General features: G+C 45.8%; 1 protein-coding gene across 1 annotated transcript in view; it reads left to right on the top strand.

Annotated features, from left to right (window-relative positions):
- LOC134392771 (7-dehydrocholesterol reductase-like) overlaps positions 1–25,435 on the top strand; it is a 40,398-nt gene that overhangs the window by 7,830 nt on the left and 7,133 nt on the right. The window contains exons 3-4 of the mRNA XM_063117374.1: positions 8,972–9,194; positions 9,666–9,753. Coding sequence (XP_062973444.1) covers positions 8,972–9,194; positions 9,666–9,753 — 311 coding nt within the window. The remainder of the gene's footprint in view (positions 1–8,971; positions 9,195–9,665; positions 9,754–25,435) is intronic.

Below are 25,435 nucleotides of genomic sequence, written 5' to 3'. Positions count from 1 at the left end.
ACACTAATCACCCAGAGGACAACCAGTGGACTGCGGGAGTCAACCTCCCATTCCAGTTGGAGAACAGCAGCCCAATCCCAAAGCGCTAGTGAAGTGAAGGAGTGGCACGAGTTGCAGTGTGACGTAGCTTCTCAAAGCCAGGAGCCCAGACAGGAGCACCCAACAGACCTAACTGTGAGAAACTACGCTCAGCGAAGTGAACGTGCCATGTGTCTTCTTCTGTCAAGAGAGGTGGAAGAACAACCAAAGAGCAACCAGTGGACTGGTGCTGCTGTGGGGAGTGGTGGCCTGCTCCTCTGCCCCACTCTGCCCCACCCTCTCGGCCTGTGCCGCCCGCACTTGGCCCACAAGCATTTCCACCCAGTGCTGCCTGCTATTTGGCCCACAAAGCCCATCCTTCACACGAGGGTCGCACATGGTGGCCAACATGTAGAACTTGTCTGTCTGTCTGGGCTCCACCCTCTGCATCAGGCCATCCCTCAGCCTAGTCACCGCTTCGCGTACCTTGGGCTCGAAGCGCTCCCCGGTCACGGGATCCCGGGCCTCCAGAAACTCGCCCATCTGTTTCTGGAGATGCCTGCACACAGGGATCACCTGGCTGAGGAGGGCAGAGCTAGTGCTCAGGGTCTCCGTGGCTTCAAGGAACGGCTTGAGGACCACCACCAGCTGGGATATGGCCTCCCACTGCTGCCTGTCCAGTGCTGCCTGTAGGCCAATGTCCCTGACCCTGGACATCTCATGGATGGCACGCTGTTGCTCCACCATACGCTCCAGCATGAGGTAGGTGGAGTTCCAGCGTGTCACCACGTCTTGCACTAGCCTGTGCTGCGGGAGATTCAACTCCTCCTGCTTCTCCTGCAGCAATCGACTGCCCTTGACGCTGTGGTGGAAATGCCCTGCCACCTTCCTGCAGCTCTCCAGGAGGTTACGGATACCGGCCAGGGGACCGAGGTTGGCCTTGCTGCCCATTCCAAGGCCATCCCTTACCACCAGGTTCAAGACATGAGCAATGCAGCGGACACCCTCTAATCTGCCATCGTGCACCACCTTCACCATGTTGGCTCCCCGTCCATGACCACGTAACCGCGGGTGAGCTGGTGCCCGGCTAACCACCCATCCACCATGCGGTTAATGGCCTCCGCAATCTCCGCCGCCATGTGGGAGTGGTCCATCACTTGCGTATGGAGGAGGGCCCAGCAGTAGCCCACCTTGCCAGACCCTTTAGTGCCGGATGCTTCCTGCCCCACAGCTGCCCACCAGTGAGCCATCTGTTAGGAACTGGGAGGTATCTGACGATGAAGAGTCTGGGAATGAAGAGCCGCAGGCTGGACCCAGTACCAGCATGGCTGGGCAGCAGCCAGCGGGGGCTCCCTCCAGCTCAGCCTTAGAAGAAGAGCAAACAAACATCTTACTGGTGCCATCGTTCAAACAACAAAGGGCAGAGAAGGAGGCGTTACGCAGATCCAAGAGTATTGCTACTAAACGCCAGATAAACAGGGAACAGCTGTGATTCTGGGCTTGGGTATTTAAGTAACAGTGCGCAGGCCAGGAACTTGTCAGACTCAGGGCGGATCCGCACGTCAGCCCCAGAGCGCATTTATGCGACTCTAGGACACCCCAGAAACGCTAGTCTGTACTTGCCTGTAAAAAGAAACAAGGAAGAGACGGAGCCGCCGCTGCCGCCGCCGCCGCCACTGAGCTCTCCCCGGCCGGCTCGGAGAGTTCTTTTTGAAGAAGGCGGGGGTAGAGAGCTTCTTCCGCTGTCCACCCAACCTTCTTCCGCCGAGCTCTCCGTCCAGGTCGAGGAGCCAGCCGGGGAGAGCTGGGCGGCGGCGTCTCCGTCTCTTCCTAGTTTCTTTTTACAGGCAAGTACAGACTATCGTTTCTGGGGTGCCCTAGAGTCGCATAAATGCGCTCTGGGGCCGACGTGCGGATCCGCCCCTGATCTGGTTTGCCTGAGAAAGCTCTGGACCTTGAAAACTTGGCCTTGTTGTGTTTCTGCTATACCGGTTGGACTACGGACTTCTTGGACTCTGTGACTCTCTCCTGCCATTTGGAACTCGGACTGGCTTTGTGGACTTTCGTGACCCTTTATGAAAACTGGATTGATTTATGGACTGGCTTTGACTTCGGCGTAAGCACAGAAAGACTGTTCTGTTCCTTTATGTTTGAACTGTGTGAGAAATACAAATTAAGTGTTATCTCTTCATTTGTTGTGTTTGCTGGTACCTGGTGGTCTTCCCAGTCTGGGCACACAGCCCCTGTAGATAAGTTGAAAAGTGGCTGGTTGCGAAACTGCTTTCCAGGACACCGTCAGGGACAGGTAAGCATGCGCTCCGCCCTCGCTGGACCAATGTCCAAGGTGAAGTGGTTGCTGACTTGGAGCTGAGCAGAAGCAGGGAAAAGCAGCTGGCCCAGCTCAAGGAGGAGCTAGAAAAGTAAGCCAGATTCCCAGGGAGCGAGCGAACAGGAAGAGCAAACAGGAGTTTGGCAGGGGGAGTTCGGCAGGGGAGGCCAAGGGGGAGGCCTCTAAATAATAATAATAATAATAAAAATAAATAAATAAGATAAAAATAAAAAAGAGGTGGGGGGAAAAAGAAAAGCATAAAGAGAAAAAAAACCCCACAAAACCACCACCAAACAAAAGCAAAAAACCCCCCAAAAGATTACTTTCCCTTAAGACATCCTCATATAGTTGTGTACCTTCAGAGAGGACACAACAAAGCAAAGGCAATTCTACTATAATCAAAAAGGAAAAAAACAAAAGCAGAAATCGACATTATGGATGGAAAGGAGTCCCTAGAGGTAGTGACCTGCAAAGGGTGTGCAATGTTCGTGTTTCTGCCTGAGCTCAACATGGCGTACACCTGCAACAAGTGCAAGCTGGTGGCACTTTTGGAAGAAAAAGTGAGAGGACTTGAGCAGCGAGTGTCCACCCTCCAAGGAATAAGAGAAGTCGAGGAGTTCTTAGACCGAACGGTGGAACTGCAACAGCAACAAGAAGCACATGAGATTGAAGAACAACAGCCAGCTGAAGCAGAAGTGGAGTATGCTGAGGGGAGGAAAGCCAATGAAGAGGAAACTCCCTGGAAAAGAGTGACAGTTAGAAGAGGAATTAGAGGGCGTTCTGCACCGGTGGAGCCATTGCAGTTAAGCAACCGCTTTCAGCTTCTGGAGAATGAGACTGAAGGACAGTTTGCAGAGGAAGAAGTACAGGAGGCACCATGCAACAGTGACCAAGAGACAGAAGGTAGGTCAACCAAGAAGAAGCGAAGAGTAGTCATTGTGGGAGACTCCCTGCTGCGTGGGATTGAAACCCAAGTATGTCGTGAAGACCCATGGACTCGCCAGGTGTGCTGTCTCCCTGGAGCACAGATTAGAGATGTGACTGAAGGGTTACCGAAGCTCATAAAGCCCACGGACACATACCCCTTTCTTCTCATCCATGTGGGAACAAATGATGTCGCCAAGCAGAGCTACAAAGAAATCATTTCAGACTTTGAAGTTCTGGGAAGGAAACTGAAGAACTTTGGGGCCCAGGTAGTTTTCTCATCCATCCTCCCGGTTCTTGGAAGAGGATTAGAAAGGGAAAGAAAAATACTCCGGATGAACGACTGGCTTCGAAAGTGGTGCCGTCGTGAGAGTTTTGGATTCTGGGACCACGGGCTACGCTACTTGGAACATGGACTGCTGGCAAGGGATGGGTTGCACCTCACAAGGGCTGGAAAGAATGAGTTCGGCCACAGCATGAAGAACTTCATCAGGAGGGCTTTAAACTGAATCTTGCGGGGGTGGGAGACGTAAATTTTGAGGCAACAATGGATGAAGGCCAATGCACCACAGTACAGAGAACAGCTCCAACAGAGTCCCAAAATAGTGTCTGCAACAAGGTAGGAACAAAGCCAGACTATAAAACACATGGTCTTCGATGTCTATATACTAATGCCCAGAGCATGGGAAACAAACAGAATGAACTTGAACTCTTATTACATGAAGGCAAATACGACTTGATAGGTATAACTGAAACTTGGTGGGATGACTCCCATGACTGGAATATAGCAATTGAAGGATATAACTTGTTCAAAAAGAACAGAAGAAATAGAAAGGGAGGTGGAGTTGCACTATATGTTAAAAATACCTATCCCTGCACAGAAATACAGGCGGATGAGATTGGGAGCCCCATCGAGAGCGTCTGGATTAAAATAAATGGGGCTAGGAATAAAAAGAATATGATAATCGGAGTCTACTACCGACCACCCAATCAAGGAGAAGACGAGGACGAAACTTTTGAGAAACAAATTGCCAGTGTTTCAAGGAAGTGTGATGTAGTAGTAATGGGGGACTTCAATTACCCTGATATCTGTTGGGAGACCATTACTGCCAAAAGCGGCCCTTCCAAGAAATTCCTGACATGTATGGGTGATAACTTTCTCCTACAGAAAGTGGTGGAAGGAACTAGAGGGTCAGCAATCCTTGACTTGTTATTGACCAATAGGGATGACTTAGTGGATAAAGTGGCAGTTACGGGAACTCTGGGGGAAAGTGACCACGTCATACTTGAATTCTTGATTATGAAGGAGACAAAAGTCGAGCGTAGCCATACACGTACTCTGGATTTTAGGAAAGCTGATTTTAATAAACTCAGAACTATAATAAGTAAGGTCCCGTGGCAAGGGAGCCTAAAAAGAAAAGGAGTGCAGGATGGGTAGGAGTATCTAAAAAATGAAATTTTAAAGGCACAGTTACAAACAATTCCAACAAGGAGAAAAGATAGAAGACAACAGAGGAAACCAATGTGGCTCCACAAAAAGCTTATTGATGAACTGAAAACAAAAAGGGATACATATAGGAAGTGGAAGGAAGGCCAGGCTACAAAAGAAGAGTACAGACAAGTGGCGCAGAAGTGCCGAAATGGCGTCAGGAAGGCTAAAGCTGTGAATGAGCTGAGATTAGCGAGGGATGCTAAAAGCAATAAAAAGGCTTTCTTCAGATACGTGAGTAGTAAAAGACAGAGGAAAGAAATGGTGGTTCAACTGCTTAATGAGGATGGCAAATTGATAACAGACGACAAACAAAAGGCTGAAGTGCCCAATTCCTACTTTGCCTCGGTCTTCTCCCAAAAGCGGATCTATGACCCCCCTGGAAAAAGTGAAGCAGAAGTTGAGGGGGCAGGATTGCAGTTTGAGATTGATAAACAAATGGTCAAAGAACACCTAATTTCCTTGAATGAGTTCAAATCCCCAGGGCCCGATGAACTGCATCCAAGAGTAATGAAGGAGCTAGCGGAAGAACTCTCAGAACCTTTGTCTATTATCTTTGCAAAATCATGGAAGACGGGTGAGGTGCCGGACGACTGGAGGAGGGCTAACGTTGTCCCTATCTTCAAAAAGGGCAAAAAGGAGGAACCTGGGAACTACAGACCAGTCAGCCTGACATCCATCCCTGGGAAAATTCTGGAGCAGATTATAAAGAAGTCAATCTGTAAACACCTTGAAATCAATGCAGTGATTACTAGAAGCCAACATGGATTTGTCAGGAACAAATCCTGTCAGACTAATTTGATCTCATTTTTTGATAGGATAACCTCCCTTGTGGACTGTGGGAATGCTGTGGATGTCATATATCTTGACTTCAGCAAAGCTTTTGACAAAGTACCACATGACATTCTGATTAACAAACTAGCTAAAAGTGGGCTAGATGGAACAACTATTAGGTGGATCCACAGTTGGCTACAGAATCGGACTCAAAGAGTACTTATCAATGGAACCTTCTCAAACTGGGGAGAGGCAACGAGTGGGGTGCCGCAGGGCTCAGTCCTGGGCCCAGTGCTCTTCAACATTTTTATTAATGATTTGGACGAGGAGGTGCAGGGAACGCTGATCAAATTTGCAGATGACACCAAATTGGGTGGGATAGCTAATACCCTGGAAGACAGAAACAAACTTCAAAGTGATCTTGATAGGCTGGAGTGCTGGGCTGAAAACAACAGAATGAAATTTAATAGGGATAAATGCCAAGTTCTACATTTAGGGAATAGAAACCAAATGCACAGTTACAAGATGGGGGACACTTGGCTCAGCAATACTACAAATGAGAAAGACCTTGGATTTGTTGTAGATCACAAGCTGAATATGAGCCAACAGTGCGATATGGCTGCAAGAAAGGCAAATGCTATTTTGGGCTGCATTAATAGAAGTATAGCTTCCAAATCACGTGAGGTACTGGTTCCTCTCTATTCGGCCCTGGTTAGGCCTCATCTAGAGTATTGCGTCCAGTTCTGGGCTCCACAATTCAAGAAGGACGCAGACAAGCTGGAGCGTGTTCAGAAGAGGGCAACGAGGATGATCAGAGGTCTAGAAACAAAGCCCTATGAAGAGAGACTGAAAGAACTGGGCATGTTTAACCTGGAGAAGAGAAGATTGAGGGGAGACATGATAGCACTCTTCAAATACTTAAAAGGTTGTCACACAGAGGAGGGCCAGGATCTCTTCTCGATTCTCCCAGAGTGCAGGACACGGAATAACGGGCTCAAGTTAAAGGAAGCCAGATTCCGGCTGGACATCAGGAAAAACTTCCTGACTGTTAGAGCAGTGCGACAGTGGAATCAGCTACCTAGGGAGGTTGTGGGCTCTCCCACACTAGAGGCATTCAAGAGGCAGCTGGACAACCATCTGTCAGGGATGCTTTAGGGTGGATTCCTGCATTGAGCAGGGGGTTGGACTCGATGGCCTTGTAGGCCCCTTCCAACTCTGCTATTCTATGATTCTAAGTGCACCATCCGTGCCTCTGCCTGGCACAGATGAGCCAGCACTAACTCCCTGCAGGAACAGTACAGGGAAGGCACCACCTGCCTGCTAAGGGTGGTGCGACACAGCAGCTTGTAGTATGGAGCCACAAGCGCCATCAGCCCTTGAAGCCTGCATTGTCAACGAGGCTGAATGGCTGGTCGTCCAACGCCACCAACTCACCAACGCAGGTGGTGATCTTGGTGGGAGTTGGAAAACGCCATCTTGTGGGTCCATACTTCCCCCACCCCATGTCCTCAAGGGTTGCCTGCCTAACCCTTGGGATGGAAGATGGAGAGCTCAGAGTTGCAGCAGCAGCAGTAGTCTTCTGCTTTCCCCTGGAACCAGTCGCCTTGGAAGTGCCTGTCTCTTTCCCCAGCAAGACCAAATGGTGCTGCCTCTGCAGATGCATCTTCAGGCTGCTGGTTCCATAATGCCCTGCAGCTGAACCCCTGCTTAGGGTGACCTTACAGTGGTGACAAAAAGCAAAGGGGGCATCCACTCCCACCTCAAAGTGGTCCCACACTATGCTTGTCTTTCGCTTCCGTGATGACACCAATTGCCCGCTTGAGCTCTGTGGTGTCGCCACAGAAACGGGTTACAGAGGAAGAGGGATTGGATGAGACTGGGGAGAGAGCCTCGGCCTGCTGCTGCTCCTCATCACCCACATCCTGGAGGACCTCCTCCTGCCCCTCCACTGTGCTGAGGACCTCATCTATGAGTTCTGGAGACAGGTCCATCAGCGGGCTAGCGGGCTCAAGCAATAATGAAGGAGTTGGGGATACTCCTCCTCCTCCTCCTACAATGGCACTAATGCTGCTGCAGCCTGCCTCTTGCAAAGGGGCACTTTTCCCACCCTCAAAAAGAGAACGCCGGGCGCAAGTTGGAGAAGCAAGTTGGAGAAGTCTGCCTGCTTCTTCTCCTGCTTCTGTTGAGGAGCAGCCAGCCAAGGACTTGCCCGTTTGATTTTCAAAGCAGGAGAGGCTGCCTGCTTACTGGTGCCAGTCTTGCCTTGACCACCACTGCTTTTAGCATGCCCAGCCTGGCGCCTGCTGCCTTTTCTCATGATGAATAATTATTATAAATAATAATAATAATAATAATAATAATAATAATAATAGTAGTAATAATAAATGTATTTATTATTTGGGAAAATGGGACAAGTGTGTATGCTTTGCCCAAACTTGATTTGAATGGTCAAACTTTATTTGCTGTTTGCACTTAACAAGCAGTGCACAGCAAACACAATCACACAATCACACACAGTCCAAGGAAACACACACACACACACACACACACACACACACACACACACAGAGTAAGAGAGAGAAAGAGAGGTTGTTGTTTTTTTGGTACTTTTTAAAACTTTTTTTATACAGAAGAAAGAAGGAAGATGAAACACAGTCACAGAACACAGGGTTTAAAAGAGGGGGGAGGGGTTGGGGGTGGGAAACCAACCAACCAAACAAACACTCCAAAAATGAAAAATTTATACAATCAAAGTAAGGGAAAAGCACAAAGCAAGCAGTCAGAAACAAACAAACACACAACCCAAGCTAAATTTTATAAGAATGAAGTGTGGTACATTCAATGGGACTTACTCTTAGGTGTGTATAGGATTGCAGCCATAGTTAGTGCACATAGAGAGCAAAGCCTGATCTCAGCTGCACCCTGAAGTGGTTAGTGTCCTCATTAATTCAGATAAGCACGGGTTCCACAAAGGCACTTTGAAAAAGTTTTGATTCTCAAAAGACTAGATGCCTTTTTCACCAAGAAAAGATTTGTTTATTTGCTCAGGCATTCCAACATGGCATGTGAATTGAATGGTTGCTCTGATTTGTTTTTATGCTTGTTTCTTTCCTGCTTCCCCCGCCTCTTGTGTACATTTTAATTGTGATGTTATATTGATGTAGTTTAAGAAGCTGCTTTGTTTCAATTAACCATTATGAAAATTAGCCACACTTTTAGCATCTGGAAGTGAATGTTTGTAAGGATGATGGTATTAATAGCATGAACTTGCACAAAGGTGTTTGCTATTTTAGAAAGATTGCCTGAAAGGAAAGGTGCCAACACGAGCAAACCATTGTGTATTGTTATGTCGGAACTGGGCCATAGTCAAGGCACCATCTTGTTGCAGCTATGCAGTTCTTGCTTTGCGTGATAATCCCCGTTTCTCTGTATTTCAGGAAAGTCGACTTGTTTTCCTTAGCAAGTGTCATCTTTCTACTCCTGTTTGCCCCCTTCATTGTGTACTATTTTATAATGTCGTGTGACCAGTACAATTGCTCTCTAACTAAGCCAGCTATTGACTTGCTGACGGGGAAAGCCCACCTCTTGGATATCTGGAACAAGACACCAGGATTGACCTGGAAAGCTGCAACCCTATATACTTCTTGGGTAATTTTCCAAGTACGTGTCTTAAAATTTCTCCATTGAAACTCAACAGGATATAAGTAATGCAACCTCAGGCATTTGATTAATGTTAAGATTTTTCTGATTGCCATTTTAGAGTTACGATCAAAGCCCACGTTTACAAGAAATTTGGGTATATAGGTTGTTTATAACACTGATCTTCTTCATTATCTGTGAATGGTGCAGGCGATCATCCAAGCCTCATATTCAGCCTTCTACACTGAAATATTCACAGTTGTAGATCTTAAAATATAAATAAGTTAAATCATGAGACGTTGTTTAGTATTGGAAGCCAAGTCGCATCCAAGTTATGCCTGAAACTATGAATACTAAAAATGTAAAGTACTAGTGGAGTCTCAAATCAGAAGTTGCCACCCCTGCCCTTCATAACCTCCTGATGTAGCTTATAGATAATTCAAACTCTTTATCATAAGGAAGTTTGATGCTCATAAATTCACTCTGTTACAGGTGTTTTTGTTCATGCTTCCTGACTTTTGCCATAAGTTTCTTCCTTCCTTTCGAGGAGGAGTGCAAGAAGGTGCTGTGACTCCTGCCGGTAAGGTCTTCCTTAGCAATACTTTACTTCACAAATCTTTCTAGCATTACTAAGAAACAAAGTCTGGGGAACAATGTATTGCTCATAGGCTTCCTCTTGAGTCATGTGCATGGCCCCCCAATTATTATTTCCCTTCCATGAGTGTTGCTGAACGTGTTTCACAGCAATGAATCCCTGTGTCAGGAAAAGCAATATGCATAACAGCCCTCCTAATGGTTTCTTGGAATGTTGGAAGGGTCCTGACCCTTAGCTGCTCTCTTTCTTTCTCTCTCCCTCCCTCATTCACTTAGATTTGGCTTCACAGAGGACTCTTGCCTCCTCTGCAATAAAGTGTATGCTTACTTAGATGCATCAGAGCACACTGTAGAAATTCTTTTGACTCTGCTCAGAAGCAGCATGCTTCCAGGTAAATGCATTTTGATGCCTTGGTGGCAGACATCTGTGGAGTGCTGAGAAGTTGTTGTTGTTGTTGTTGTTGTTATTTATTCAATTTATAGACCACCAATATACAAAATCCCCTACGCAGCATGCAAAGTTAAAAATAATTTAAATAAGATAACGCAATCAATAAAATAATACAGCATAAAAACAATATATAATGGTCAGCAATAAGATTCTAAAAAGGGAAGGCCTGCCAGAATAATAGGGTCTTTAATGCCTACTTAAAGACATTCAAAGAAGTCAGCAGGCACATTTCATTCATCAGACTTACAGCCCATCTAGCCAAGCCTAGTTCCAACAGCAGCTGGGGAAATGCCTCCAGGAAGTGTATCAGCAGGACATGAGGGCAGCAGCCTTCATAGCACCTGCCATTCATAGGCATCCTTCTGTTGAAGTATGAAGTTTAGCTGTCATGGCTGATAGGAGTTGATAGACAAAGTCATGAAGAGTAGGTCTGGACCCTTTTAAAGCTATGTCAGCTAGTGGCCACTGCCAGATTCTATCATGGCTAATGCCATATTTTTTCGTCCTGGGAGGTCATTTCTAGGCCACGAAATCTGAGCCCTTTTGAACTGTGTCACATGAAAAATGATTTTCAGTGGTTTGTTCTTTTAAAAGTAGCCCCTTGAAACTGAGTTTTAGTTCCTTATACCATTTGCCGGTAAAATATTAATGAAGGACTTCTGTCAAGAATTGTTGTAAAGCTATTCTAGAAGTAGTGCATTAATAAAATCATTGCTTGTCAGTGCAATGAGTATGGCATTGCCTTACCTAACTATATTGCATTGCATTATTATGAAAACATCTTAGCCTCCTTAAAAGAATTAAGGCTGAAATCTGCCTGCAAGTCTTACTGAAGTCCATGGGAGTCTTCCTAGTAGAAGTGCAGGTTTGCACTGTGAGTCAACCAACTGTATACACAGCATGTTAAAGCTGAATCAGCAGTAAATACCATATGGCAAAACTATATTGAAACATACCTTGACTGCAGGATTTTTAATATAATTCTGTGGTTTACAGAACAGGCTAGATAAAATTATTATTATTATTATTATTATTATTATTATTATTATTATTATTATTATTTTGGTGTGTGAAATAGTAATTCCTTTTGTCTGTTGTGAATGTACAATCGATTCCATTTGGTGACCTTGAGTTCTAGCGCTGTATGAGAAATCTGTATCTCCACACCATGGTTATACAATATAGAAGGCAGCAGTTAAAATGAACTGCATAAATAGGTGCTAACCAGCATACAAACTGCAATACTAAACGATGGACAGAAATAGGGTAAAGGATTTAAAGAAACGTTTTATGTAATGTCATAACAGTACCACAATATACTTACAATATAACAGAAGGTTATTTACAATATCAGGCACATGATATTTAGTGCTCCAACCACACCAAGGGATTTTATACTTGCTGGATGCTGGATAAACAATGCAACATCAAGTCTTGCAACTATAAAATTATTTATAGTTGCAAGATGCTTAGTAAGAAACTTATTTATGGTTGCAAGATGCAACCATTAACAGGCTGCCGGTTTAATAAACCCATATCGTTTTAAGCTTCTACAGACTGAAAGACACAATAGGAGATAATATATTATCTTATGTTACATATCCAAAACATTCGTAAATCAGTTGTAAAAAACAATAAAACTCACCATCATCATGGTGGTTTTGGCGTAGGGAGAGGGGAGGAATTAAAGGGTTCTTTCCTCAAATTGAACAAAATTTATCATCCGTAGTAGGTATTCACTCTCATTCTCTCTCTCTCTCTTTCTCTATACATTAAATTTGTTAAGGATACTCCCAAAATTGCTGATAACATAAATGGATGGAGTAAAGAACTTCCCTCAGAATTGTAGGCCCATGCCAACTGGCCCCACTGCCCAGCCCCCTCTGCCCAGCCCTGCTGCCTTGTACTAGGTACTTGGGCAGGTACTTAATTCTCTACTAAAGCATGCAAAATTCTCCCGAGTGGTATATTCTTAACCAGCTGTAGTTGATAGGAGCTGAGTGTTGCTATTTATGTGTTATCTTGAGGATAAATAGTTTGAAGTAGAAACAGGTGGTTTTTGTTTAACTGTGAACTACTTCATGTTGCATTGTTTATCAAGCGTACCACAATTATACAATTCCTTTGTGTGGTCGGAGCACTAAATATTAGGGCTGGGCAGAGGGGGCGGGGCAGTGGGGGCAGTTGGCATGGGCCTACAATTTTGCGGGGGCCTACTCCAAGTCCCCCTGGTAGAGGCAAAGGGGGACCCTTTGGAAAAGATTTGTTACAAAGTAGCTTCAGTGTCCTAAAACAAACCAAGTCATACTTTCGGTCTGCAATGGTGCAAGAACGTTTGAATGGATTAGCAGTTTTGAACATTAACAATGACACGGCAAAGTTGCTTGCTTTTTCTGTTGTTGATGATGAATTTGCCCAAAGAAAATCACGTAAAGCATTTCTGAAGGTGAAGAAGTGATGTCTTATATACATCTTGAATAGAAGTGCTTGACATTACCTTTTTAATAAATGGTTCTAGTTCATATGTATTTAGAACTGATTAAAAAATACTTAATGAGCCGTTTGAAATGGGGCCTACATTTCTCATCTGGCCTGGGCCTAATATGAGGTTTGCCCGGCCCTGCAAAGCAGAGGTGGGCTCTAAGCTCCAAAACACAAAACCACTGTTTAGAAGCCAAATAAAGATGGAGCAGGAGAGTGCCACTTCATTTTGAAGCATGCCAGCCTTCCATGATTTTAATAGTTTTTCATTTTAACAAAATCTTTAAAAATAAAAATAAAATCAGGAAGGGAAGGGAGTCTGGCAGGCCCCAAGAGAGATGTTGATTGAAGACCCCAGCATTATTTTATAGGTACCCTATGAAAACCCAGCATTTAAGGTCATTCTTGGAAGCCCTGATTTCTCTCATGTCTTTATGAGAGTTAAGATGAGAGGTACAAGACCTACCACGGGACCTTTTTGGTGGGGGTGCTGAAACTGTGAAATACACTTCTGGGAAAATCCATTGGGCTTTCTCCCCTCTATTCACACTGGTCTTTAAAACACACTTGTATAAACAAGCTTTTAATATCTGCAGCGTCACTGCTTTTAAATTTAACAATGTGGTGGCTGTTTATCTTAGGGTGACCAATCGTCCGGATCTGCCCGGACAAGACCGGAAATGGGCGGGGAAATCCCCGTCCGGCCAGAAATGGCTCTCCCTTTTGCCCGGGAAAAAAGGCTTCCTCGGCTTCTATGGGGCCTCTCCTTGGTCAGTGTCACCATCGCGACCAAGGAGAGGCCCCAATAGAAGCCGGGGGAGCCTTAAAATGCTTATTTCCCAAACGCAGAAACACTGGGCTTAAGACCCGCCCACCTCATCCAATCGGGTCTCTCCTATGACGTCGACGTCATAGGAGAGACCTGATTGGATGAGGTGGGCGGGTCTTAAAGCCGGGTGTTTCTGCGTTTGGGAAACACGTGGCGCTGGGGGCTTCTTCTATCTGTTGGAGCGTCTCCTCCATGGAGATGCTGGCGATGACCAAGACCCGCCCACCTGCTCCATACGGGTCCCTCCCAAAACATTGACGTCATAGGAGAGACCCGATTGGATGAGGTGGGCGGGCCAGGTCTTAAGTCGGGTGTTTCCGCGTTTGGGAAACACGCGGCTCTCGCGGCTATTGGGACGTGACGTCCCAATAGCCGCGAGAGCCATGTATTCCCAAACGCGGAAACACTCAGCTTAAGACCCGCCTACCTGCTCCATACGGGTCTCTCCTATGACGTCAATGTTTTGGGAGGGACCCGTATGGAGCAGGTGGGCGGGTCTTAAGCTCGGTGTTTCCGCGTTTTGGAAATTAGGGAGTCTCCTTGGTCGTAACCTGGGCATTTCCAGGGCAGGCAAGGAAGGAGACAACACGCTGCAGGTGCTGCCTGCTTAAGTAAGGGTTCTTCTATCCCTAAAAGCAGCCTAATTAATTTTTAAAAGGAGAGGAAGGGCAGGTGGGTGTGGGTCTGGGTCTGTGGGAGAGCATTGCATTAATCTAATTAATTTTTTATAGGAGAGGAAGGGCAGGTGGGTCTGGGTCTGTGGGAGAGCATTGCACTAATCTAATTATTTTTTTAAAGGAGAGGAAGGGCAGGTGGGTGTGGGTCTGTGGGAGAGCATTGCACTAATCTAATTATTTTTTTAAGGAGGGGAAGGGCAGGTGGGTGTGGGTCTGTGGGAGAGCATTGCACTAATCTAATTATTTTTTTAAGGAGGGGAAGGGCAGGTGGGTGTGGGTCTGTGGGAGAGCATTGCACTAATCTAATTATTTTTTAAGGAGGGGAAGGGCAGGTGGGTGTGGGTCTGTGGGAGAGCATTGCACTAATCTAATTAATTTTTTAAAGGAGGGGAAGGGCAGGTGGGTGTGGGTCTGTGGGAGAGCATTGCACTAATCTAATTATTTTTTTAAGGAGGGGAAGGGCAGGTGGGTCTGGGTCTGTGGGAGAGCATTGCACTAATCTAATTATTTTTTAAAGGAGGGGAAGGGCAGGTGGGCGTGGGTCTGTGGGAGAGCATTGCACTAATCTAATTAATTTTTTAAAGGAGGGGAAGGGCAGGTGGGTGTGGGTCTGTGGGAGAGCATTGCACTAATCTAATTAATTTTTAAAAGGAGGGGAAAGGCAGGTGGGTGCGGGTCTGTGGGAGAGCATTGCACTAATCTAATTAATTTTTTTAAGGAGGGGAAGGGCAGGTGGGTGTGGGTCTGTGGGAGAGCATTGCACTAATCTAATTAATTTTTTTAAGGAGGGGAAGGGCAGGTGGGCGTGGGTCTGTGGGAGAGCATTGCACTAATCTAATTAATTTTTTAAAGGGGGGGAAGGGCAGGTGGGTCTGGGTCTGTGGGAGAGCATTGCACTAATCTAATTAATTTTTTTAAGGAGGGGAAGGGCAGGTGGGTATGGGTCTGTGGGAGAGCATTGCACTAATCTAATTAATTTTTTTAAGGAGGGGAAGGGCAGGTGGGCGTGGGTCTGTGGGAGAGCATTGCACTAATCTAATTAATTTTTAAAAGGAGGGGAAAGGCAGGTGGGTGTGGGTCTGTGGGAGAGCATTGCACTAATCTAATTAATTTTTAAAAGGAGGGGAAAGGCAGGTGGGTGTGGGTCTGTGGGAGAGCATTGCACTAATCTAATTAATTTTTTTAAGGAGGGGAAGGGCAGGTGGGTGTGGGTCTGTGGGAGAGTATTGCACTAATCTAATTTTTAAAAGGAGGGGAAAGGCAGGTGGGTGTGGGTCTGTGGGAGAGCATTGCACTAATCTAATTAATTTTTTTAAGGAGGGGAAGGGCAGGTGGGTGTGGGTCTGTGGGAGAGCATTGCACTAATCTAATTAATTTTTTAAAGGAGGGGAAGGGCAGGTGGGTGTGGGTCTGTGGGAGAGCATTGCACTAATCTAATTAATTTTTTTAAGGAGGGGAAGGGCAGGTGGGTTTGGGTCTGTGGGAGAGCATTGCACTAATCTAATTAATTTTTTTAAGGAGGGGAAGGGCAGGTGGGTCTGGGTCTGTGGGAGAGCATTGCACTAATCTAATTAATTTTTTAAAGGAGAGGAAGGGCAGGTGGGTGTGGGTCTGTGGGAGAGCATTGCACTAATCTAATTTTTAAAAGGAGGGGAAGGGCAGGTGGGTGCGGGTCTGTGGGAGAGCATTGCACTAATCTAATTAATTTTTAAAAGGAGGGGAAGGGCAGGTGGGTGTGGGTCTGTGGGAGAGCATTGCACTAATCTAATTAATTTTTTAAAGGAGTGGAAGTGCAGGTGGGTGTGGGTCTGTGGGAGAGCATTGCACTAATCTAATTAATTTTTTTAAGGAGGGGAAGGGCAGGTGGGTCTGGGTCTGTGGGAGAGCATTGCACTAATCTAATTAATTTTTAAAAGGAGAGGAAGGGCAGGTGGGTGTGGGTCTGTGGGAGAGCATTGCACTAATCTAATTAATTTTTTAAAGGAGTGGAAGTGCAGGTGGGTGTGGGTCTGTGGGAGAGCATTGCACTAATCTAATTTTTAAAAGGAGGGGAAGGGCAGGTGGGTGCGGGTCTGTGGGAGAGCATTGCACTAATCTAATTTTTAAAAGGAGGGGAAAGGCAGGTGGGTGTGGGTCTGTGGGAGAGCATTGCACTAATCTAATTTTTAAAAGGAGGGGAAAGGCAGGTGGGTGCGGGTCTGTGGGAGAGCATTGCACTAATCTAATTTTTAAAAGGAGGGGAAAGGCAGGTGGGTGTGGGTCTGTGGGAGAGCATTGCACTAATCTAATTTTTAAAAGGAGGGGAAAGGCAGGTGGGTGTGGGTCTGTGGGAGAGCATTGCACTAATCTAATTTTTTAAAGGAGGGGAAGGGCAGGTGGGTGTGGGTCTGTGGGAGAGCATTGCACTAATCTAATTAATTTTTTAATGGAGGGGAAGGGCAGGTGGGTGTGGGTCTGTGGGAGAGCATTGCACTAATCTAATTAATTTTTTAAAGGAGGGGAAGGGCAGGTGGGTGTGGGTCTGTGGGAGAGCATTGCACTAATCTAATTAATTTTTTAAAGGAGAGGAAGGGCAGGTGTGTGTGGGTCTGTGGGAGAGCATTGCACTAATCTAATTTTTAAAAGGAGAGGAAGGGCAGGTGGGTGTGGGTGTGGGTCTGTGGGAGAGCATTGCACTAATCTAATTATTTTTTTAAAGGAGAGGAAGGGCAGGTGGGTGTGGGTCTGTGGGAGAGCATTGCACTAATCTAATTATTTTTTTAAAGGAGGGCAAGGGCAGGTGGGTGTGGGTCTGTGGGAGAGCACTGCACTAATCTAATTAATTTTTTTAAGGAGAGGAAGGGCAGGTGGGTGTGGGTCTGTGGGAGAGCATTGCACTAATCTAATTAATTTTTAAAAGGAGGGGAAGGGCAGGTGGGTGGGTGGGTGTCTGGGAGAGCATTGCACTAATCTAATTAATTTTTAAAAGGAGTGGAAGTGCAGGTGGGTGTGGGTCTGTGGGAGAGCATTGCACTAATCTAATTAATTTTTTTAAGGAGGGGAAGGGCAGGTGGGTCTGGGTCTGTGGGAGAGCATTGCACTAATCTAATTAATTTTTAAAAGGAGAGGAAGGGCAGGTGGGTGTGGGTCTGTGGGAGAGCATTGCACTAATCTAATTAATTTTTTAAAGGAGTGGAAGTGCAGGTGGGTGTGGGTCTGTGGGAGAGCATTGCACTAATCTAATTTTTAAAAGGAGGGGAAGGGCAGGTGGGTGCGGGTCTGTGGGAGAGCATTGCACTAATCTAATTAATTTTTAAAAGGAGAGGAATGGCAGGTGGGTGAGTGTCTGTGGGAGAGCATTGAACTAATTAATGCACATGATAATAATAATGCATATAAAAATGTAATAAATAAATAAATGTGACCGAGGCCACACCCCCTTGGGCCAAACATGTTGAGTTGGCTCCGCCTTGGGGGTGGGCATGTTGGGGTGGCCACGCCTCCTGAGGGCGGCCATTTTGTCCTCCTTTTTGGTTTCCAAAATATTGTCACCCTAGTTTATTTGCTCAGGCATCCCAACATGGCATGTGAATTGAATGGTTGCTCTGATTTGTTTTTCCTTGTTTCTTTCCTGCTTCCCCCCCCTTGTGTACATTTTAATTGTGATGTTATATTGATGTAGTTTAAGAAGCTGCTGTGTTCTTAAACTGTGTGATGTAGTTTAAGAAGCTGCTGCATCTCTCAGGGAGGGGAGTTTTCCACCATGTTTAAAAGAAGCAGTGGTACGGCCGCTTCTAAAAAAGCCCTCCCTGGACCCCCTGGACCTTAATAATTACAGACCGGTATCAAATCTTCCATTTTTGGGCAAGGTGATTGAGAGGGCAGTTGCCTTCCAACTCCAAGCAGTCTTGGATGATGCAGATTTTCTAGACCCATTTCAAACTGTCTTTAGGGCAGGATACGGAGTTGAGACAGCTATGGTCGCCTTAGTGGACCATCTCCTCATGAGTATTGACAGGGGGAGTGTGTCCGTGCTGGTACTTTTGGACCTTTCAGTGGCTTTCGATACCATTGACCATGGTATCCTTCTGGAACGCCTGGGGGGTTTGGGAATCGGGGGCACTGTGCTCCAGTGGTTCCGGTCCTACCTCTCAGGTAGATTCCAGATGGTGATGCTTGGGGATAGTTGCTCCTCAAAAAAGGAGCTGTTGTATGGCATACCACAAGGTGCCATCCTATCCCCAATGCTGTTTAACATCTACATGAAACCGCTGGGAGAAATCATCCAGAGGTATGGGGCGGGGTGCTATCAGTATGCTGATGACACCCAAATATATTTCTCTATGCCTTCAATAACAGCGTCAGCTAAGGATAGTGTGTCTCCTCTGAATGAATGCTTGGAGGCAGTAATGGGCTGGATGAGGAAAAACAAACTGAAGCTGAATCCAGATAAAGCAGAGGTGCTTGCTGTCAAGGGCTCTGACCTAGGTTTGGAGGTGTGTCAGCCAGTTGTGGATGGGGCTACACTCCCCCTGAAAGACTGTGTTCTCAGTTTGGGGGTGCTCCTGGATCCGTTGCTCCAAATGACAGCCCAGATAGATGCGACGGCCAGGAGTGCCTACTATCAGCTTCAGCTGATACGCCAGCTGCGCCCCTTCTTTGAGTCAGAAGACCTAAAGACAGTAGTGCACACGCTGGTAACCTCAAGGCTTAACTTCTGCAATGCGCTCTACATAGGGCTACCATTGTATCTAGTTCGGAAACTTCAACTAGTTCAAAATATGGCAGCCAGGTTGGTCACCGGTACATCTAGGGGTGAGTATATTACCCCAACATTAAAATCACTCCACTGGCTGCCAATTAGTTTCCGGGCAAAGTTCAAAGTGTTGGTCATTACCTTTAACCTGGTTTGGGTCCAGGTTACCTGTGGGATCGCCTTCTCCCATACAGTCCGCCCCGCACACTCAGGTCCTCTGGGGTGAACTTACTTCAGTCAGCTAAAACTAGGCTGACATCAGTTTCCCAGAGGACCTTTTCTTCTGTCGCCCCCAGATTGTGGAATGGCCTGCCGGAGGAGATTCGTAAAATTAACTCTCTGTGTGATTTTAAGGCAGCTTTAAAGACTAGCCTTTTCCGGCAGACCTATCCAGATCAATGTTAAAGCATGAATTTAAAAGATATATTGATTCCTGTTCTAATGTTGTTCCCCGCCTCAATCCAAAGGGAGAGGCGGGTAAGAAATAAATATATTATTATTATTATTATTATTATTATTATTATTATTATTATTATCGTCAACATCATCATCTTCATCATCATCATCGGTCTCTCCCTCATTGCAGCTACTTAAGCCTTCCACTGCTACAGCCAGACTGGCAATCTGATGCACTCTCAAGCTTGGCTTAACGTACTGTTCATTTTAAAATATTTCTACCCTCCTTTTCTATTGTGAAATATTTTGAAATAATAGTCAAAGTGTCAGCCAGACAGGCTGACAGACAGGCCACTCCCTCAGTGTATACTTTGCCAATGAACACACCAGGTTGGAGAATGCAAGTTAAGATTTATTCGTAAGTAAATGTTGCAACATTCCAGCACGAAATGCAAATTAAGAGCTTCTCGAACAAAGGGATCCTCTAGAATATATAGACTCTGGTTACATCACTTGTTAGTAACATAATTGGTCAGTGCTCTTATCTCTAATGGACTTTACTGTCCATTAGAGATAAACTAGGTTACATCACCAATACAAGTTAAGGTGAATACAATTCATACGTCACAGTCTACATTCGACGCTGATTGGTTGAAAGTTTTTCCTTTGTCTAAGATGCACTTAGAATCCGCCATGCAGAAATCTTGGTGTGTGTGTGTGTGTTCTTAACCTTTCTTCTGGAGCATAGACTCATTTCACAGAATGAAATTCCCTTTTACACACATCAAATCCCCCCTTCAAGGTATATCTTTTTACAAAACAGACTTATACCCCTTGACCATATTTTGCATCTCTAGGAAGTTCTTCGCATCTTTCTGGTTCTTCCAAATTGGGTCCTGGATAGCTGGCATTGCAAGCAATACATGGTTAGATGAGGCTGGCAACATATTCTTAAAGGCACTACAACAGATAGGCATACATTGTACCCCACAACAGATCATAAGAAATATACATACAAAAGCTATAAGGAAGATAAAAAGTTGCTTTAACTATGAGAAATTAGGAAGCCAAGAGGTGAGCCATGAGAAATCAAGTCCCTGATCTTGTGTAACGTATGACACAATATCGTGTAATTTCCACACTTTTGACTCTACCAGCTCTGAATTGTCAGACAAATTAAAACAACACATCCTTTCAAATTCTTCACACCCATGGTTGTGTCTTAGCAACAGATAATCGATGGCTGCTCGATTTTGCAGGGTGGCAGCTCTTATCCCTTGTATGTCTGCACTTAGATCTGCAATGGCTTGCGAAGTGTAATTCAGACCATTGGCCAGGGCACAGGCCACCTTGTTTAATTGCACGCTGTCGGCTACAGCCAAGCCCAGGATGCCCACCAGTGACATTGCTAGAGATACGGTTTCTGCTTTATTCAGTAAATCTATGTTGTTGTCACATGGCTCATCCAAAACTACACCTTGCTTTTGACGATGGGATGGTGAGGTGGTTGTTTGGGGGCGAAGCTGGGGCCCATCCTCTGGTTGGGGCTTCCTTGGTAGCCATATAGTGAGTCTGCCTATTGTCCCCCAGTCGCATTAATTAGGATGTATGAATAGGCTTGCCTTCCGCACAATAAAAACCACCCTGGAAGGAGCGGTTCATAGGCATGACAAGATGGGTAGTCCGTGACTTCAAGGCACTGCAGAAGGGGGTCTCCCTTCTGGGTGACACTTATACAATTTTTGGTACAGCCTACAAACCGGACACACTCAGAGCCCTTGAGTGATGTCACTCTCCAGACCTGAATATGAAACATTTCACTGCTCAGCTTGGTTACAGCTGGCATCCACTGTGCTAAGTCTTCAAATGTGACAGGGTTTCTGGGGGTTTTCTTGACCTGGAAAAATAATTTTGAACGTTTTAACGGTGTGGGCACCCCTATCATACATGTGGTCAAGACATCTTGTGCCGAGGTCTCCCCTTTCAAACAGAAGTGAGATGTATTCACTATCTGCTGAGCAATGTGTACCCACACATTCTGATGTGATTCAAATTTCTTCATCAACCTTCTTTGACCTGTTACAGACCACTTTGACAACCATTCTCCCGCTCCCATTAAGCACAGGAGAACAGTTACTTTCCGCATCATTGTTGCTTTTTGAACAAGAACCTTAGTCCCTCTATTGGTTCAGCTGTCCAATGTTGTCCAGTTTTTGTGCCAGCTTCCGGAGTGGCACTCTTACCCTCTTTTCCTCTGGTATGATGGATCCACGCCTTTACTCCCTGGACTTTTACTGCTGCATGAGTGGAGAGGATCACTAAGTAAGGCCCTTTCCACTTAGGTTGTAGAGGTTCATCCTTCCATGTTCAGATCAGGACCTCGTCTCCAATCTGGAACTTATGGACTGGAATGTCCAACGGCAAAGGAAGTTGCTCGTGGAGGTATCTGTGGAGAGAAAACAACACAGCCAAGAGAGAATGCAAATAATTTTTGACCCATGTTTCCCCCCTTACATTCATTTGGCTCCCATGCTCCACCACTGGATTCTTAGGGTAGGGTTTCCCATACATTAACTCGAATGGGCTAACTCCCAATTTGGCTCTAGGGGCAATGTGAACTCTAAGTAAGGCAAGGGGTAAAGCGTCTGGCTATTTCAAGTGAGTCTCTTGACAGATTTTTGCTAACTGTCGGCCATCTTCCGCATCCTAGGTCCCACTACTACTCTCTGGAGACCTTGGGTCATGGCATCTGCTCCCAGGTGGGTGCCTTGATGGTATTCCTGGATCACATGGCTGAGGATTAGCTTTGGCACCAACACTTGTCCTTCTGGTAAGATCCACCATCCAGCTTCCTTTTCCACGGCTCCCAGGTTTTCTGCAAGCTGATTTTCTCTGGTTGTATACTCTGGTGGTTCTTCTGGTAACTTCACTTGAGGCTCCAATGCCAACACTGAGACTTCTTTGGTTCCTCCTTGGGCTGCCTTTTCTGCCACTGCATCAGCTCTTCAGTTCCCTTTGGTGACCTCACTGTCATCCTTCTGGTGGGCTTTGCAATGCACCATTGCTACTTGAGTTGGTTTGATGACACCTTCAAGCAAGTTTAAAATTTCCGTCCCATGCTTCACAGGGCTTTGCTGGCAGTTAACAGTCCTCTTTCTTTCCATATAGCCCCATGGGTGTGTAAACTTGGAGTCCATAAATATTGTAGCAGTTTTTCCTTCTGCTAACTGGAGAGCTCTGGTCAGAGCTATAAGTTTGGCTTTCTGTGCAGAGATGTTGGGAGGCAGAGATTTTGCTTCTACCATGTCCCACAAAGTGACCACTGCATATCCTGATTTCCGGATTCCATTTTCCATGAAACTGCTCCCATCAGTATAGAATTCCACATCTGCATTGGGCAGCGGGGCATCTTTGAGATCAGGTCTGCTGGCATAAACACTTTCAATGGTCTGGATGCAATCATGTTGTAATTCTTCCTCTTGCTCCAGGGGTAGCAAGGTAGCTGGATTCAGGGTGTTGGAAATCTGCAGGTTGATATCTCCTTGATCCAGAAGGATGGCTTGGTACCTAGCCATACGACTTGGAGAGAGCCAATTCCCTCCTTTTGCATCCATCACGGCCAACACCGAATGAGGAGAGTATACAGTCATTGCTTGCCCCAAGGTGAGCTTTTGAGATTCTTTCACCAACATAACTGACTACTATCGCTCACAGACAAGCGGGCCATTCCAAAGTTTGGAATCTATACTCTGCAGAATCCTGCCATTCCCAGGAAGCCTCGCAATTGTATTTTGGTCTTTGGTGGCACTGTCCAGCAGATAGCTTCTTTCTCTTGGGGCCCAGGGCTCTCTGACCCTGTGAGACATCAAATCCTAGGTATCTAACTTGTTGTTTCTCAATCTGTGCTTATTTCTTAGACACCCGGTGCCTGTCCCCAAAAGTTCAACAGGCTCACTGTCAATAGATGGCATTCTCCTTTCGTCGGCACTGATAGAAGTAGGTCATCAACATATTGCTATAAAGTTCCTGAAGGGCCCCAGTCCCATCTCTGGAGATCTGTGCTCAAAGCTTGGCTGAAGAAGGTTAGCGAGTTCTTGAACCCTTGGACGAGAACTTTCCAGCACAGCTGAGTCTTCCTCCCAGTTTCTGGGTCTTCCCACTCGAAGGCGAAGATTTCTTGACTCCCTTCAAGTGGAATGCAAAAGAAGGCGTCTTTCAAGTCTAACACTGTAAACCACTTATCATTGGCTGGCAAGGTTGCTAATAAAGTGTAGGGATTAGGAACCACTGGATGGAGCGTGGCTGTGCATTTGTTCACGGCCCTTAAGTCTTGAAAAAAGTGCAGCTCTTGACTATGCGGGTTTTTTACCATGAGAATGGGGTTGTTGAATGGAGATTGGCATTCATGAAGCAGTCCATGCAACAAAAAACGCTTTACAATAGGTTCCAGTCCCTTTTTAGCTTCTTTTTTTATGGGATACTGTGGTACTCTAGGTGGGGTGGCTCCTGGTTTCAGTTCCACCTTGGCTGGGGTGGCCCACTTAGCCCTTCCTGGTTTGTCTTTTGCCCACACCCATGACATCACGGCCTGTTCAATTTCAGAGGGTATTTCTTCATTTTCTGTTAACTGTGAAAACAAAGGTTTTGACGGAGTACCATCTCCCTCTGCTGGTTCCAACTGTAAGTGCACCTTGGCAGTCTTGGCTTTAGGCAAAGCCACACCTCCCTCTGCTGGCTTCAGCAATAAGACACCTGGGCCTTCCATGCCTCTTCATTAGGAAACTTCATAACAATTTTGTTGTCAGAGAATGTCAACTGGGCCTGCAACTTGCACAATAAATCTGGCCCAAACAGTGGGAGGGGACACTCTGGCATGTACAAAAATGAATGGGAGACTGAATTCCCTCCTATCTTGCACTCCATTGGGGCTGCAAACTGCCAAATCACCTGTTTGCCAATAGCCCCTACAACAGGAATTCTAACTTTAGACAGAGGTCCTTTAAAATGAATCAGTTCCTTCCCCACCTTCATTTTAACCAGGAGCTCTCTGGGGGAGGTAGATATTTTATTTATTTATTTATTTATTTATTTATTTATTTATTTATTACATTTTTATACCGCCCAATAGCCGAAGCTCTCTGGGCGGTTCACAAAAATTAAAATCATCATAAAACAACCAACAAGTTAAAAATACAAATACAAAATACAATATAAAAAGCACAACCAGGATAAAACCACGCAGCAAAATTGATATAAGGTTAAAATACAGAGTTAAAACAGTATAATTTAAATTTAAGTTAAAATTAAGTGTTAAAATACTGAGTGAATAAAAAGGTCTTCAGCTGGCGACGAAAGGAGTACAGTGTAGGCGCCAGGCGGACCTCTCTGGGGAGCTCATTCCACAACCGGGGTGCCACAGCGGAGAAAGCCCTCTTCCTAGTAGCCACCTGCCTCACTTCCTTTGGCAGGGGCTCACGGAGAAGGGCCCCTGTAGATGATCTTAAGGTCCGGGTAGGTACATATGGGAGGAGGCGTTCCTTCAAATAACCTGGCCCCAAACCGTTTAGGGCTTTAAATGTCAATACCAGCACTTTGAATCGGGCCCGGACCTGGACTGGCAGCCAATGAAGTTGTAAAAGGACTGGCGTAATGTGATCTCGCCAGCCAGATATATAAGCTTTTCTTTAGCCCCCGGTTCTAGTCACTCTGATTCCTCTTCCAACGCCATTACTTTTCTTTCCCCTCTTTCTCTCCTTCTCTCTTTTTGGGATACTCATCCTTCCAGTGTCCTTCCAGTTTACAAAAAGCACACTGATTGCATCCTAGCCAGTAACCTTGCCTTGCTCCTTCTACAGGGGGTACCCCCCCTTTCACGTCCTCTGCCTCTCCCACGTCCTCTCTGTTCTACAGTTGCTGCTGCCAACAAGGTTGCCTGTGTCTGTATACATTTGTCCTCCTTCTCTCTTTTACCTGCTCACAATTAGAGAACACTTTATATGCAATTTCTATTAGCTGGCTAATGTTCATGGCTTCAGCACCCTCTCTTTTTTTTTTGCAATTTTTTTCCTGAAATCGGGTGCTGCCTGTCCAATAAAGAGC

The sequence above is a fragment of the Elgaria multicarinata genome, chromosome 2 (assembly GCF_023053635.1).
Source record: "Elgaria multicarinata webbii isolate HBS135686 ecotype San Diego chromosome 2, rElgMul1.1.pri, whole genome shotgun sequence".
Lineage (NCBI taxonomy): Eukaryota > Metazoa > Chordata > Lepidosauria > Squamata > Anguidae > Elgaria > Elgaria multicarinata.
This window is presented reverse-complemented; position numbering and strand designations above follow the sequence as displayed.